The sequence below is a fragment of the Alexandromys fortis genome, unplaced genomic scaffold, assembly GCF_014885135.2.
Source record: "Alexandromys fortis isolate MF-2015 unplaced genomic scaffold, M_Fortis_MF-2015_v1.1 scaffold_58, whole genome shotgun sequence".
Classification (NCBI taxonomy): Eukaryota; Metazoa; Chordata; class Mammalia; order Rodentia; family Cricetidae; genus Alexandromys; species Alexandromys fortis.
The window spans coordinates 3,371,209-3,386,692 of NW_026067940.1; the positions used below are offsets into that span (position 1 = coordinate 3,371,209).

General features: G+C 46.4%; 1 protein-coding gene across 1 annotated transcript in view; it reads left to right on the forward strand.

Moving 5' to 3' along the window:
• Nav1 (neuron navigator 1) overlaps positions 1 to 15,484 on the forward strand; it is a 248,768-nt gene that overhangs the window by 226,349 nt on the left and 6,935 nt on the right. The window contains exons 18-30 of the mRNA XM_050147599.1: positions 1,957 to 2,184; positions 5,572 to 5,768; positions 5,967 to 6,159; positions 6,248 to 6,416; positions 6,663 to 6,760; positions 7,353 to 7,448; positions 7,697 to 7,856; positions 8,241 to 8,476; positions 9,991 to 10,145; positions 10,271 to 10,342; positions 10,804 to 11,000; positions 11,616 to 11,734; positions 13,229 to 13,426. Of these exons, the coding sequence (XP_050003556.1) occupies positions 1,957 to 2,184; positions 5,572 to 5,768; positions 5,967 to 6,159; positions 6,248 to 6,416; positions 6,663 to 6,760; positions 7,353 to 7,448; positions 7,697 to 7,856; positions 8,241 to 8,476; positions 9,991 to 10,145; positions 10,271 to 10,342; positions 10,804 to 11,000; positions 11,616 to 11,734; positions 13,229 to 13,426 (2,118 nt within the window). The remainder of the gene's footprint in view (positions 1 to 1,956; positions 2,185 to 5,571; positions 5,769 to 5,966; positions 6,160 to 6,247; positions 6,417 to 6,662; positions 6,761 to 7,352; positions 7,449 to 7,696; positions 7,857 to 8,240; positions 8,477 to 9,990; positions 10,146 to 10,270; positions 10,343 to 10,803; positions 11,001 to 11,615; positions 11,735 to 13,228; positions 13,427 to 15,484) is intronic.

The following is a 15,484-nucleotide window of genomic DNA, read 5'->3' on the forward strand; positions in this document are numbered from 1 at the left end:
GTTATATATCTATATATATATATAATCTCCATATATATGTATGTATATATATATATATGCCCCATTTTATTCTTCACACATGAACAGCCAATTGTTCTGGTATCATTTAATGAAAAGCCTGCTTTCTCCACTGAATTACATTAGAAAGTTGCCTTTGTGCATTGACAAAAATAAATAAGTAAATGTATGGGTTTATTTCTGGACTCTGTTCTAATGAGACATTCTGTATCTATCCTTAGGCAGTACCACATTTTCTTAATTACTTCTTTGTGCATTTAGTTTGAAAATTGGACAGGGTGATCCCTCCAACTTTGGTCTCTTCAAGATCATTTTGGTTATGGTCCATTTCTAGTTTTGTGACCTACACACACACATACGCACAAATTAAATCTAGATTCTATATATGAAAGTAAATATATTTGTCTTTCTGTGTCTGCTTAACATTATTTCTGGTCACATCGATTTTTCTGCAAATGTCAAGCTTTCATTTTTTCCTTATGTCTGCATAAAATTTCATTGTGTATATGGACCACATTTCTTTTAATCGTCTGCCTGTTGATGGACAGGTAGGCTGGTTCCATTGCCTGTGAATAGTGGAGCAGTAAGCATGGATGTACAAGTATCTCTGTTTCTTTCTTTTTTTTTTTTAACAAGATCTTGCTGTGTAGCTCGTTGGCCTCAAACTCCAGCAACCCTTCAGCTTCACACTCGTATAAATACACAATACACCCCTTTCCCATCTGCAGTTTTGCCTAGCTCAGGTAGAATCAACCTCGGTACCATGCCATTAATATACCACTTATGTTTTCCTCCTCACTGTTTGGCCCTTGGAGGGAGTTCACTCTGGTGCCTATGCCATCCCAATTCTACTCCCCCTCCATCCTGGTTCTGTCCTGGCTCGGGGTCTCCATTGCTGCAGTCATTCCCTAGCTGGCTTGAAATGCTCCAGTCCCTACTTCCACTGCCCCCACAGTAACTGCACTCTCAGTTCAGATCAGAAAGCATTCCAGCTTAAACATGAGCTGGTTGTTAGATAAGAGGGATTATGATGAATTTTCTTTGGCCTGATAATGCTTTTGTGAGCAAATATCCATATTCACAGGAGCTATATCTTCAGGCACTTAGTTGCAAAATGTCATCTGCAACTTATTTTCAGATTGTGTGAGAAAGTGGGGAGGGAGCAGATAGAATAAAGTTAGCAATGGTTAAACTGGGCAGAGGGCATCGGAGTATTACTTTACTATGCTGTAAGCTTTCCCTTGTATTTGAAACAGTTCGGGAAAGCAGGTTAAAGAAGACAGACTGTATCCCCAGTCCTTTAGACCCTTTCTCAGAAAAATAAAGAAACAACAACAACAACAAAAGAAGTAGGTATGATGGCTCATACCTGTATTCCAGCACTTGGGAGGCAAGGCAGGAGGACTGTCACAAGTTCAAGACCAACCTGGTGTACATAGTGAGACTTTGCTATTACATGCACACACGCGCGCGCGCACACACACATTGGTTGCATCTGCATAAAAGTGTCCAATGCCAGCTTCAGTTAAGTCCTGTTCACAACACACATGCACACATACCCATACACACACACACACACACACACACACACACACACATTGGTTGCATCTGCATGAAAGTGTCTCATGCCAGCTTCATTAAGTCCTTTTCACAAACAATCTGAGTTCATTACTAAACTCTTCGATTGTACTAAACTGGGGATTCTTTCTTGTGGCTTTGCTTTTGTTTTGTTTTACTTCTGGACAGGGTCTTACTGTGTCAGCACAGAACATGCAACCCCCCCAAATGCTGGGCCTCGCCCTGCCCCACTTAGACTGAGGGCTTCCTGAGAATAGAATTGATTCTTTCTTCACGTTAGCCCTTTCTTCTCTGCTGAAACATGACTGTAACTCTCTGTTGGTTGATGAAAAGCCCACCAGATGAGTAGTATGCACCTAGAAGTTGGTGGGTCCCCCCACCCCTTGTTGGCTGCAGCTAGACTCCTTAAGCCTCCCGTTCTCACTAAATCTTCCTCTGTGTTCTTCCCACCTGTACTGGCCCGTAGAACTCCGGATCAAGAGACAGAATTCCTCAGATAGCATCTCCAGCCTCAACAGCATCACCAGCCATTCCAGCATCGGCAGCAGCAAAGACGCTGATGCCAAAAAGAAGAAGAAGAAGAGCTGGGTAGGTGATGTTTTGGGGGCTGACGTGGTAGTTACATTTGTCCCAGTGCAGGGAACAGATCCTTTCAGGATCCACCAGGAGGTAGTCCCTTCTAGTAAAGTGTCAGTCAGTGTGACGTCTGTTGACGTCTGCTGGGAACAAAGTCTAAGTCCCCATTCCTCCAACCATTGTATACTCCCCCACCATCACTCGCCCTGCAGTCTTTACACTTGTCTGCTTTCCTGGGGCTCTACCTACTGATGCGGTCAAATGTTCTTGGCCACAGAAGGAGCTGAGAAAATATCCAGGGGGTGGGAGGGAGGGAATTACATATCAGTCCCTCCCCTACTCTCTCATTGTGGAGAGAATTTATAAGACAAGTCACTCATTCTAGATTCTAGGGGGCCTTGGTTTGGGAGAGGTGTCTCTGGCTAGTCCAGGGGTGGGTTTGTTATGTGTGTTGTCCCCGTCCCCTCCCTACCCCCCATAGCTCTAAACTGACCCTGGATGAACTTTCTAAAGTCTTCAGGCAGGTGTAGGGCATTGTCTGACTGACTGAGAGGGAGAGTGACCCAGAGTGAGCGTCTTGTCCCTGTCGCCTGCTGAGGAAGGCTGGCCACAGACCTTCACCTGGTGCAGACAGGAGCCCGCTGTGTGAAACAGCTGTGTGAAATGAATGATTAGTGTCGCTGCTGCTTCTTTTCATTTTTTTTCTTTTTATTTCCTCAAAATGCTGACTTCCAATCCCTATTTTTTTCCAGGTTTATGAGGTAAGAAACTCGGTTCCTCTCCCTTTACTTTTTCTTTCCCTTTGCACACCCTCCCTATTTCCGGAGCAAGTTCCCTCTCTTTTAAAAAAAAAAAAAAAAAAAAAAAAAAGGTCACCCATAACCCCAACTGCCCCAGTTCCTAACTCACTCCACTGCATGGTCCATCCACGCTGCCCCCCATGAGGACAGAGGAGTGGTCTGCTAAGGGGTCAAATGGGAAGTCCTAACAAAATCCAAAATTATTGCCTGCCATCTTCCCCTGGTCCAAGATTGGCCTATTATAAAAACCAGACCCATTGAGCTCCTGTTATCCAGAAAATGAGCATTCTTTTCCCTACTCACAGTAAACTCCTAAAATGGAAGAGAATCCATGAAGGTTATCTGAGTCACAGCTTCTGGAAGGCTGTCCATTTTGGGCTTATCAAAAATTAGCTTTAGACAAGTATGAACTGGAGAAAGGTGAGGGATTTATTTCATCCAGGGTAGGCAATGTTCATCACCCCAAAGGCCATGGAGCGTCCAAGGACAAGTCAGGGACTAGAGTACTGTTCGAGGCAAGCATGATGTGGCCCAGAATTTTTATTCCAAAACAGATAGGTGTGCTCCTGATGCTGTACTAGGATGTGAAGGATGGGGAAAGCTGAGCTCATTGCCCCAGTCAGTAGAAGCCCACCAATCTGGTGTGTGTGCCTAAATCCCAACACTAGGGTGACTGAGACAGGACGAGCACCATGAATTCAATGGCAGCCTGGCCTACATAGTAAATTCTAGGCCTGACCTGAGTTGACTCCGGAACCCACACAAAAGTGGCAGGAAAGAACTGGCTCTACAGAGTTGTTCTCTGACCACACACACGTGCTGTGGCAGGTGCACAGAGATGGAGAGGCCAGTTGTTCATCTAAATCTGGATATCTAGAGGAGCATTGCCCAGTGTGCTGTGCAGATCACCAGGCCACTGGGATGGTCCTTAAAGACTGGCAATACCATCAGAAACCTCTGAGGGGCGCTGAATTTCCTACCTAGCATTATCTATGTTAGGAAAGTTCTAAGACACCCCGTCCCTAGCAGAGAGTCCTGGTTGTCTGCTAAATACATTGGTTGGACCATGCAACCAGTGTCGCTCTGCAGGAGCAGAGCAGATGTCTCCCTGCAGCCCGGACTGTCAGAGTACTGAAGGTTACATAGAGCGCTACTGTCATAGAAATGCAGTGATTTCAGAGGGCTCAGCTGTGGGCAGACATGCTCACAGGATTTCTCTCTAGAGAGGGAAGGAGACAGAGACAAGAGATAGACTGACTCGACAGTGATGTGGAAAAAAAAACTCCACCACATTGAAAACCGGGAAGCCTGGATGTCTTCCTTGAGATACACAATGCCACGTCAGTCAGTCTCAGCTCTTCCTCTCTACAACTGCAACTTTATAATACTTTTGAGCCCTGGTTGCTCCGTGGCCCACCATGTGCACATATACTCTCCCCTAAGTGCCCCAGCCAGCTTGGTCCTCATGTCTTACCTACAAGGTCCACACACACCATGTTCTAGCTCCATAAGCTCCCAGGAGACCTCAGACATGTTCTGAGAAGGACACCTAGAAAGGAGCTACTCAGTCCTCCCAGCCCCCACCCTGCCACACACACACACACAGCTTTTCATTTACTGTCCCAAAGATCTGGCTTGCCTTTGTCCCCTATAGCCTTCGACCCCTCCTTTACTCTCTGTCTCTTGCTGCCATCCCATGTCTATGTTCCTGTGTGTGCGTGTGTGTGTGTGTGCATGCTGTATGGAGGCATGTGAATGGGTGTGGGTCAGGTCCTTGGCTTGCATATCTAGCTCACACCCCTAACCCCAAAGCTCATGGTCAGATTATAATGTCCCAAGTAGACAAAGATTGGCTGGAAGATATTATTCTTGGACACTTGGCATAGTAAGCAGTGCCGAAAGGTGGGCATGGAGGTAAACACCTGTGATCCCAGCACTTGGGAGGTAGACGCAGGAGGATCCAGACATCAAGATCACCCACCGCCACATACTGAGTTCAAGGCTAGCCTGGCCTGCATAAGGCAAGTCCCTGTCTTAAAAATAAGGAGGAAAGACAAATAGTTGGTTGTTTTCACCACTATGCCATGGGCTGAGAACAAGAAATAGTACATGAAATGAGATCACTTCCTCGTCTTGATTCTCTTAGGACTATGTTGTCAATTTCTAGTTCTGTGAAGTTGTGAAGAGATTAATAGATTCTTTTAAAATGTGCCCAAGTCAGAAGGAGCATCCTAAGACCCACAGAGAGTGAGATTCTAGAGTAATCAGCCAATGGAGGAAGTGAAACTGGACTGTTGAGAGGTGTACCATGTGTCGTCTGGGGAGCTTTTTCTGTCATGAGGGACACAGTTCCCTCCATGAATTCAGCAAGTTCCCCTGACCTATAATGGCAGCAAACCAAGTGGTCCTCTCTTTTGCTCAGTCCTGACTTGTAGATAGCTCCTCTGTCCACATACCACCAGTCAAGTGACATCTCACAGAATGGGTATAATTACAAGTAAATCCCCTGCCTCCACATCCTCGTTCCGGCCCTAAGTCATCCTCCCTGTCCCAGTATAGAGCCTTGACGTCTCCCTCCCTGGAATCTGCTCTCTTCTAGCTTCGAAGTTCCTTCAACAAAGCCTTCAGCATTAAAAAGGGTCCCAAGTCAGCCTCCTCGTACTCTGATATCGAGGAGATTGCCACACCTGACTCCTCAGCCCCGTCATCCCCCAAACTACAGCATGGGTCCACAGAGACTGCGTCCCCCTCCATCAAGTCCTCCAACTCATCGTCTGTGGGCACTGAGGTCACCGAGTAAGTGCTCTCTCCACTGGCCACCCTGGTAAACTGCTGGCCTTTGCCTGGGCATGTGAGACCCACAGAGGAACCCTTCCTGACAGACCAGAGGGGTGCCAATAGGCAGAAGGAAGCAAGACTGTAGGCCAGGCATGTCAGTATCCCCTGCTCTTCAGTGCTTCTCTGGGATCCAGGCTGACTCTTGCTTCCTTACAGGGTCCCTGCTAATTCAGTCCCCCACACTAGACTGTTCCAAGCCAATGAGGAGGAGGAACCTGAGAAGAAAGAGGTATCGGAGCTGCGCTCTGAATTATGGGAGAAAGAAATGAAGCTTACGGATATCCGGTTGGAGGCCCTAAACTCTGCCCACCAGCTAGACCAGCTTCGGGAGACTATGCACAACATGCAGGTCAGTGTCTGGGCAGAGCTGCAGGAGGGGAGAGCGGGGGCCAACATCCGTGCCACCCTGCCACCTGCCCTGTCTCTTCTGCCCACAGTTGGAGGTGGACTTGCTGAAAGCAGAGAATGACCGGCTGAAGGTTGCCCCCGGCCCCTCCTCAAGCTCCACTCCAGGGCAGGTCCCTGGATCGTCTGCTCTGTCATCCCCTCGCCGTTCCCTGGGCCTTGCACTCAGCCATCCCTTCAGTCCCAGTCTCACAGATACAGGTACCTGCTTGGGAAGAGCTTGTGTGGGTAGAAAGAGAAAGGGCGTATTTACATCATGTGCCATGGCATCTTTGGTCCAGGAGGTAATGGCATTGAAACCAAGAAGATCCCATTGTCAGTAAGCACTATGGTTCCCATCTCTTCTTCGTCATAAATAAGGAATCAGCATTTGGAATGGAAAATAACTACAAAGTTTGGGGTAAGGCTGAGTCCTTAAAATCAATTAGTCTTTTTCAACCTGCACAGACCTATCGCCCATGGATGGCATCAGCACCTGTGGCCCTAAGGAAGAAGTAACCCTTCGGGTGGTGGTACGCATGCCACCCCAACACATCATCAAAGGGGTAAGGGCTTCAGGAAGGGCCAGTGTAGGAAGCAGCGTGATACAGACAGCCACAGATTTGCACTGTTTCAAAAGAAATGTATGTTTGGTAGAAACTGTACTTGCATTTTGATCTGTCCCTGGGCTAGCCCTGTGCAGTAGGAAACACTCTCAAGCCCTGGGATGATGACAGGGAGCCACAGCGCCCAGCCAGCCACACACCCATGAGAGTAAACAGCAGCAAATGCTCCCGTGGCTTTAGTGTACTGAATGCACTTTGGACTCACAATATTTGAATTCTTAATGGTTTTATCATGGGGTGGGGGAAGGAGGACAGGGTCTCATTTAGCTCAGACTGACCTTGAACTTGCTGTATAGCAGGGGATGACATAAAATTTTGATTCTCCTGCCTTCACATCCCTCCGTTTGACAGTCTTATGGGGCTATCACATAAAATAGAGAAGCTGTACTGTCTGTCACACTTTTGGAAAAAAAAAATTCAGAGCTCTGAATATCCCCAAAACTAGACTCCTAAGCTCCTGAGGCTTTCTGGGATCCCCCCTTTCTAGTGTCATCTGTGCTGAGGCTCACGTGCCTCAACCTTAACCTTACAGGACTTAAAGCAGCAGGAGTTCCTCTTGGGATGCACCAAGGTCAGTGGCAAAGTGGACTGGAAGATGCTGGATGAAGCTGTTTTCCAAGTGTTCAAGGTAAGGTGATTCTCACCCTCAACAGAGATGCTCATCTTCTCAAAGGGCATTCAGCCATCCAGGCACTGGGATCCTGGGAACCTTTGGCACTTTATTGAGGGGCCAAAATAGGAAAGTGCACATACCCTATTCCTCCTACGCCTCCTTTCATTGCCTATAATATTTGTTTTTTCTTGCTGCTTTTCCGTCGGTAGTTACACCTTTTCAGCATGCTCACGATCTTCTTGTCCTCCCACCTCTTCTACCAGGACTACATTTCTAAAATGGACCCAGCTTCCACCCTGGGACTAAGCACCGAGTCTATACATGGCTATAGCCTCAGCCATGTGAAACGAGTGTTGGATGCTGAGCCTCCAGAGATGCCCCCTTGCCGCCGAGGTGTCAATAGCATATCAGTCTCCCTCAAAGGTCAGTCTTTGTCTCTTGGGGTGAGAGAGTGTGCCGTGGAGGCAGGGAGAGGATCGTCGAGTCATGCATCATCCGTTCACATAACAAGAAATTACTGAGAAACCCTAATGTGAATGTGCTTAAGTAACAGAGAAAATAAAAAGGACCCAGTCTGATGTTTTTTTGCCAGTCTCGGGCTGCTTCTCTACCCATTCTAAGTCAGAGTGCATCCCTAAAATTGAGATCCGGGCTTTCAAAGCTGGGTTGAGGCGATTCCACTGGAACCCTAAGAGAGGTGTTTCTCACTTTTTTCAGTGGACCCCTAAATGGTGAAGGAAAGGTTCTCTGGGTATCTTGCCATCCTCAGAGCTGCTTAAGACTCGTGCTTTCTGGGGTGGGGTACAGGTCTGAAGGAGAAGTGTGTCGACAGCCTGGTGTTCGAGACGCTCATCCCCAAGCCCATGATGCAGCACTACATAAGCCTCCTGCTCAAGCACCGGCGCCTCGTGCTCTCCGGCCCCAGTGGCACCGGCAAGACCTACTTGACCAATCGGCTGGCTGAGTATCTGGTGGAGCGCTCAGGCCGCGAGGTCACTGATGGCATCGTCAGCACTTTCAATATGCACCAGCAGTCTTGCAAGGTGGGGGCCTCCTGAGACCTTCTGCCAGCCTGTGTGGCCTCAGCCTCCCCCAAGCCTTTCCCTGGCCCTCAAAATTTTCCCTTTGCGTGGCTCTGCCCTAATCTTTCCTCTTTCTTCAGTCTTCTTTCCCACCCTTTCCTTCCCTCTGATATCCGCTTTCTTGTCTTCTCCTCTTCTCCCCTCTCCTCCTGGCCTTTCCTTTCTTTCTTTCCAGGCAGGGTCTTGCTATGAAGGCCAGGCTGGCAATGAACTAGCAGTCTGCCCACCATCCTCTCCTCTGCCCCAGTCGTGTGTGTGTGTGTGTGTGTGTGTGTGTGTGTGTGTGTGTGTGGTGTTGAGCATTAAGCATTAGGCCTCATGCATGCAGGCAAGCACTCCATAACTGAACTACGTCCTGAGCTCTCTTTTTCCTTTTACACGGGGTGTTTCCCAGGCTGGTAAATGTGCAATCCTTCTGCCTCACTCTCCCAAGTAACAAGGATTGCAGGCTGTACCACCAGCCTCAGTTTGCTCTTAGCTTCTTTACCCATAACTTCCTCTTTTGTACTTTCTCTCACCTCTACCTCAGTTCTTCTTTCCCTCCAGTTAACCAACAGTGAAACATGGTCTCTTTTCTCTGTACTTTGCCAATGCTGTCTACCATATCATTCTCTTGTATCTTCTTCTCCCTACCTTGTTTTTCATTATTACCCATCAGACAATGGGATACAAGGCACAAGTGTTCAGGATTAAGTATTACATGCTATCTCCCCAATGACCTACCTTGAGTATACCCTAAAACTCTGGAATGGTACAAGCCTTAGCTATCCCAAGCTGAGGAGGTGGTAGCATTAGCTCAGTAAAACATCATTTCAGGATAGATACTCCTTACTTGTTGAGGGGGAGATTTAAGATTGCTGCTCAAAGGAGTTTGCTTGAAAGGGGCTTGCGGTGCAGGGGTAGGCGGTGGTGGTGCACGCCTTTAATCCCAGCACTTGGGAGGCAGAGGCAGGTGAATCTCTGTGGGTTCAAGGCCAGCCTGATCTACAAGAACTAGCTAGTTTCAGGACAGGCTCCAAAGCTACAGAGAAACACTGTGTCAAAAAATAAAAAAGAGAGAGAGGGAGGGGGGAGAAAGGAAGGGAGGGAGGGAGAGAAGGAGGGAGGGAGGCTGGGGATTTAACTTAGTGATAGAGTGTTTGCATAGCATGTGCAAGGCCCTGGGTGTTCAATCCCCAGCATTTCAATAAATAGAAAAATAGACAGATAGATAGATAGATAGATAGATAGATAGATAGATAGATAGATAGATAGATAGATAGATAGATAGATAGATAGATGTTTGAGGCCTCTAGGACTACTGTCAGTCAGTCTGTGGTAATCTGGTTCAGTAATCCAATGTTTAAGTACATCCATCAGGGACCAAGGGCCCCAGGGAAATATGAAATTAACTAAGCTTCTCCAAAAGTCTTGCCAAAGTTTTTCAGGTGTGTCCGCTGTCCTGAGTGATGACCCACTGTCTTCATTTATTCCAGGATCTGCAGCTGTACCTCTCCAACCTGGCCAACCAGATAGACCGGGAAACAGGAATTGGGGATGTGCCCTTGGTGATCCTATTGGATGACCTGAGCGAAGCAGGCTCCATCAGTGAGCTGGTTAATGGGGCCCTTACCTGCAAGTACCACAAATGGTAAGCTCAGGACTATTTCCCACACTGGGAAGAAGGGGAAGAACGCAACCCGGTCTGCCCTGTGAGTTTCCCATTGTGTGTACATGGAGACAGATCTAAGTAAATCCTTCTCTCTTTCTTCCCAGTCCCTATATTATAGGTACCACCAATCAGCCTGTAAAAATGACACCCAACCATGGCTTGCACTTAAGCTTCAGGTAAGAACCTTCAAGAACCTTCTGGCTGTACCCAGGTGCCTGTAAAGAATAATTCAGTCCTGAACTTGTGGGCAGAGGAGCAGTGAGGGGCAACAGGCAGAGCCCTTCAGGCTAGGAAAGGGAAGTAGATGTTTTTGCACGTCAGTTACAGGGTGAAAGAGGACGACTTTGAGGGAAGGGAAGGAACAAAAGCCTAGGAGAAACCCTGGCTGGCTTCTGGATTAAGGACTTTCTTCCTGGTCACTCTGTGAGGCCAGCCGGTCACTTGAGGAGGTCAAAGTTGAAAATCAATTGTGCCTGTCCAGAGCTGCTACCTTACTGCCATCCTCACCTCCTGTCATTTGAGAAGTCAATGGGCATTAATGGGAGACAGGCAGGAAGAGGGCCAGACTGGCAAGGGATGAACCCTGGCAGTGTCCCCACTGACACTCTGACCCTGTTCTTCCTATCCCTGGTGACAGGATGCTGACTTTCTCTAACAACGTGGAGCCAGCCAATGGCTTTCTGGTCCGTTACCTGCGGAGGAAGTTGGTAGAGTCAGACAGTGACATCAATGCTAACAAGGAAGAGCTGCTTCGGGTGCTGGACTGGGTGCCCAAGCTGTGGTATCACCTCCACACCTTCCTTGAGAAGCACAGCACCTCGGACTTCCTCATTGGTACTGGGGTCCAGCTTCCCCTGGGACTGGAAGCACTTTCCCTTCTTGTATCTTACCTTCTGGAGGGAGGCTCTCTTTGCTTGCTAATGTTGAACCACTTAAGTATATAATCAGCTTTTCCAATGCAGTAGAACTGTGAATTGGATAAATTACTTCAGACAACGGGAGAATTGCTTGAACCAACTACAAGTTCAAGGCCAGCTTGAGCAACAAATTGAAACCTCCCCTAATCTTAAAAATAGATAGATAGGTTAATTAAATTAAATAAATGTGCCGAGGGCATAGCTCAATGGTAGAACACTTACTTAACATGTGCAAGGCCCTAGGTTAAAAACTAAAGCTATCCTTCTCCTCCTCTCTCCTCAGAGTTAGTTAGTAAAGGAAAAGAAGGCGTGCAGGAGGGAACTGAGCTGCTTGCCTTCCTCCTTGTCTTACTTCTGCCTTGTAAACATTATTGGTCAGGCAGACAGCTGTCACCCACTACTCTTGACCGCCTTCCGATTCCCTCTAAGCTTTGGCTGTTACCCCTCTGTGCCCTGCACTAAGGAGTAAAGGAAGCAGGACAGGGAAGATCAAGGTTCTCAGGCTTCTTCATGGCCACATTGTTTTCCCTAGGCCCTTGCTTCTTTCTGTCCTGCCCCATTGGCATTGAGGACTTCCGGACCTGGTTCATTGACCTGTGGAACAATTCCATCATTCCCTATCTACAGGAAGGAGCCAAGGATGGGATCAAGGTGAGGCTCGCTCTCTGACTTTACTCGGGCTTCTCATTGCTGTCTAACTGTAACTTGTTACCCATCGATGAACCTTTCGCCAGCTTTCCTTTCCTGGTTTCCCCAGCCACTGACAACCACCATGCTCCTTAAATGTCTGTGAGATCGATTTTTAGACACCATATAGGGCTGTGAGCAGATGATACTTACCTTTCTCTGTGTGGCTTACTCCCATGCTGTTGCAAATGGCAAGATTCCAGTTCTTTTGTGGCTGAATCATCTTCCACTGCGTTTGCAGAGCAGCTTTTCTTTATCCCATCATCACGTGGGTAATTTCTATCACTCGGCTACATCACTGCTGCACTAACATGGGAGTAAAGATGCCATTCAAAATAGTGGCCTCATTTCTTCTGAATGTATTCCTAGTAGAAAGATTGGTGGGTCATATAGTAGTTCTACTTTAATTTTGAGGAATCTTTCATACTGTTTTTCATTATGGGCCTATTAGTTTATGTTCCCACAAACAGTCTACAAGGGTTCTTCTACTGTCTCCACATTTGTTATCTATAGTCTTTTAGGGAATTACCATTCTTACTAGGGTAAACTCAACCAATTTTGGTTTTGATTAGCATTTCCACAATAATAAATAGATAGATAGATAGATAGATAGATAGATAGATAGATAATAGGCAGGCAGGCAGATAGTTAATCTAGGCCGTGATATGTCACATGTCATAACTCTAGCACTTGGATAAGTGGATAAGGTGGGAGCGTCACAAATTTGAGGCCAATATGTACTATATCATGAAACTTTTTAATTAATTAAAACAAATTTTAAGGTTTAACTGGGCATGTGGCCCATGACTGTAATCTCAGGAAGCTGTGGAAGGGTTGAGTTTAAGGCCAGCCTGAACTACGTAGCAAGCACCAGGACAGCCAGATCCAAATAATAAGACTGTTTTAAAATAAAATTAGCTAGGCAGTGTGGTAGCACATGCCTTTAATCCCAGCACTTGCAGTTGGGAGGCAGAGATGGGTAATCTCTGTGAGTTCAAGGCCAGCCTGGTCTACACAAGGAGTTCCAACTATCAAGATCTATATAGTGAAGCCCTGTCTCTAAACAAACTTTTTTTTTTTTTGTCAAGACAGGGTTTCTCTGTGTAGCCCTGGCTGTCCTGGAACTTACTTTGTAGACCAGGCTGGCCTCGAATTCCCTGAGATCCACGTGCCTCTGCCACCTGAGTTCTGGAATTAAAGGCACATGTGCCACCATGCCCAGCCTCTAAACAAACTTTTAAGACAATATGCTAAATTATCCTCAATTATTCTAGCAGTTTATATCAACTTATTTTCTTTCATGAGAAGTTCAGCTACATAGATCGAAACTTTATGTCTTTGTGCTTGAGGGAGTATGTATTTCCGGGGACCGTACTTCTTGTGAAACATAGACAAGACAACGTGAGTAAACCTCTGATCTGTTCTTGTCCTTTTATTGAGCACACTTTTCTTCTCCAGGTTCACGGACAGAAAGCTGCTTGGGAAGACCCAGTGGAGTGGGTCCGGGACACTCTGCCCTGGCCGTCCGCCCAACAAGACCAATCAAAGCTATACCACTTGCCCCCACCCTCCGTGGGCCCTCACACCATTGCCTCACCTCCAGAGGATAGGACAGTCAAAGACAGCACCCCAAGCTCCCTGGACTCAGACCCTCTGGTGAGTAAAAGTCATTTTTTTAAAAAAAGCCACAGAGTAGTCTAGAACTGAATTCTTACACTCTTCGTGTATGTTCTGATGGGCCTTAGGCATAGAAGAGTTTCAGCAAAGCCAGGACCAAAATGAGGCCAGTGAGGAACTCTGAGCACCAGGATCTTGGCCTGCATCCTGGCTGAAGCTAAATACACAGCCCGGAAAATGTATTCTAGACGTTTTCTAGAAAACGTATTCTAGACCCAAGTTTCAGGCAGTCTGTGTAAGAATATACACCAAAGAGGGGCTGGAGAGGTGGCTCAGCAGTTACAAGCACTTGCTGCTCTTCCAGAGCATCTGAATTCAGTTTTCAGCACCCACATCTAAGCTTAGGACTCCAGTTCCAAGGGGATATGACACAGCTGACTTGTACGGGCACTGCACTCATGTGGACACACCTATATGCAGATACACACACACATAATTAAAAATAATAAAAATTAACCCAGCACTTGGGAGGCAGAGGCAAGTGATCTCTATGAGTTCAAGGCCAGCCTGCTCTACAGAATGAGTTCCAGGACAGCCCGGTTACACACAGAGAAACCCTGTCTTGAGAAATCTAAATAAATAAAAATTTAAAATGTAAAAACTATCATCAACTAAAGAAATAGTGCAATAGGTTATACTCCCAGTATAGGCTGGTTGTTCTTCCTACTTCTGCCTCTCCTCTAATATTATTCTGAGACTTCTTCACTAAGTGTATTCTGTAAGATGTAAACTAGGAGAAAATATTTACATAGATATAGCCAAAAATTAGTATCTTATATAAATCAAGTTAAAAGAAGCTTCCAGGACTGGCAAAATGGCTCAACAGGTAAAAGAATTTGTCCCCGAAGCTGACAGCCAGTTTCAGGCGAGAATAACTCCCAGAAGTTGTGCACTGACCTCCACACGCATGCCATGCCACAGCACAGCTGCATTCGCCTGTGGATCGCTCTCTCTCTTTTTTTTTTACATTTATTTATTTATTATGTATACAATATTCTGTCTCTGTGTATGCCTGCAGGCCAGAGGAGGGCACCAGACCCCATTACAGATGGTTGTGAGCCACCATGTGGTTGCTGGGAATTGAACCCAGGACCTTTGGAAGAGCAGGCAATGCTCTTAACCTCTGAGCCATCTCTCCAGCCCCTCGCTCTCTTTTTTTTTCCTCTCTCTCTCTCTCACACACACACTAGTAAATAAGAAATAAGCAAAAATAAGTTATATGAAAAATGTAAGCTTCTAAACAAAAGGATGAGCAAGAGATATGAAGAGGCATTTGACTAGAGGAAATACAAGTGACCAATAAAAACATAAGATCTTAACCTATCTAATAATGAGGAAATGCAAATTAAATCAAGGAGCTGCTCTTTTACTTTGGCAATAGAGGATCTAAAGCTCACACATTCATACTGTGCTATGAGGGTATTCATTACCCAAACCATGTTAGACGATGATCTAGCAGAATGGAATGAATTTAACACAGAGATCATTTGATCTTGTCTTTGTACCTTTCCAGTAGAAAATAATTCCACTTGAGTCATAATATATTTTTATTTAAATTTTGACTTTATTGAAAACAGCCGTTCTCTATATCAAGATGCTTTGTTTGTTTGCTTGTTTGGTTTTTGATATGGAGTTTCTCTGTGTAGCCCTGGCTGTCCTGGAACTTGTTCTGTAGACCAAACTGGCCTCTCGAATGCTGGGATTAAAGGTGTGAGCCACCACAGCCCGACATCCAGACACTTTTTAATTGGAAAACTAATTAATAATATAGATAGAAGAAAAGATTGGTAGCAGTGTGAACCAGGCTCACTTAGCTGAAGCTTGAGCTGTAAAACAGAAAAGGAGTGCGCTGGGGTGGTAGATTTGACACAGGGTCTGAGAGCGGCGCAGAGTCGAGCTGGTGGGTGTCTACTGCTAGGGATCTAAGAGTCCAGAGCTGACACAGCTCTCCTGTTACTCCAGTATAAGCTGGTATGTATGGACCTCTGTCATTCCCAGAGTGCATCTTGACACAGGGGAAGCATTGCTCTTTGGTGT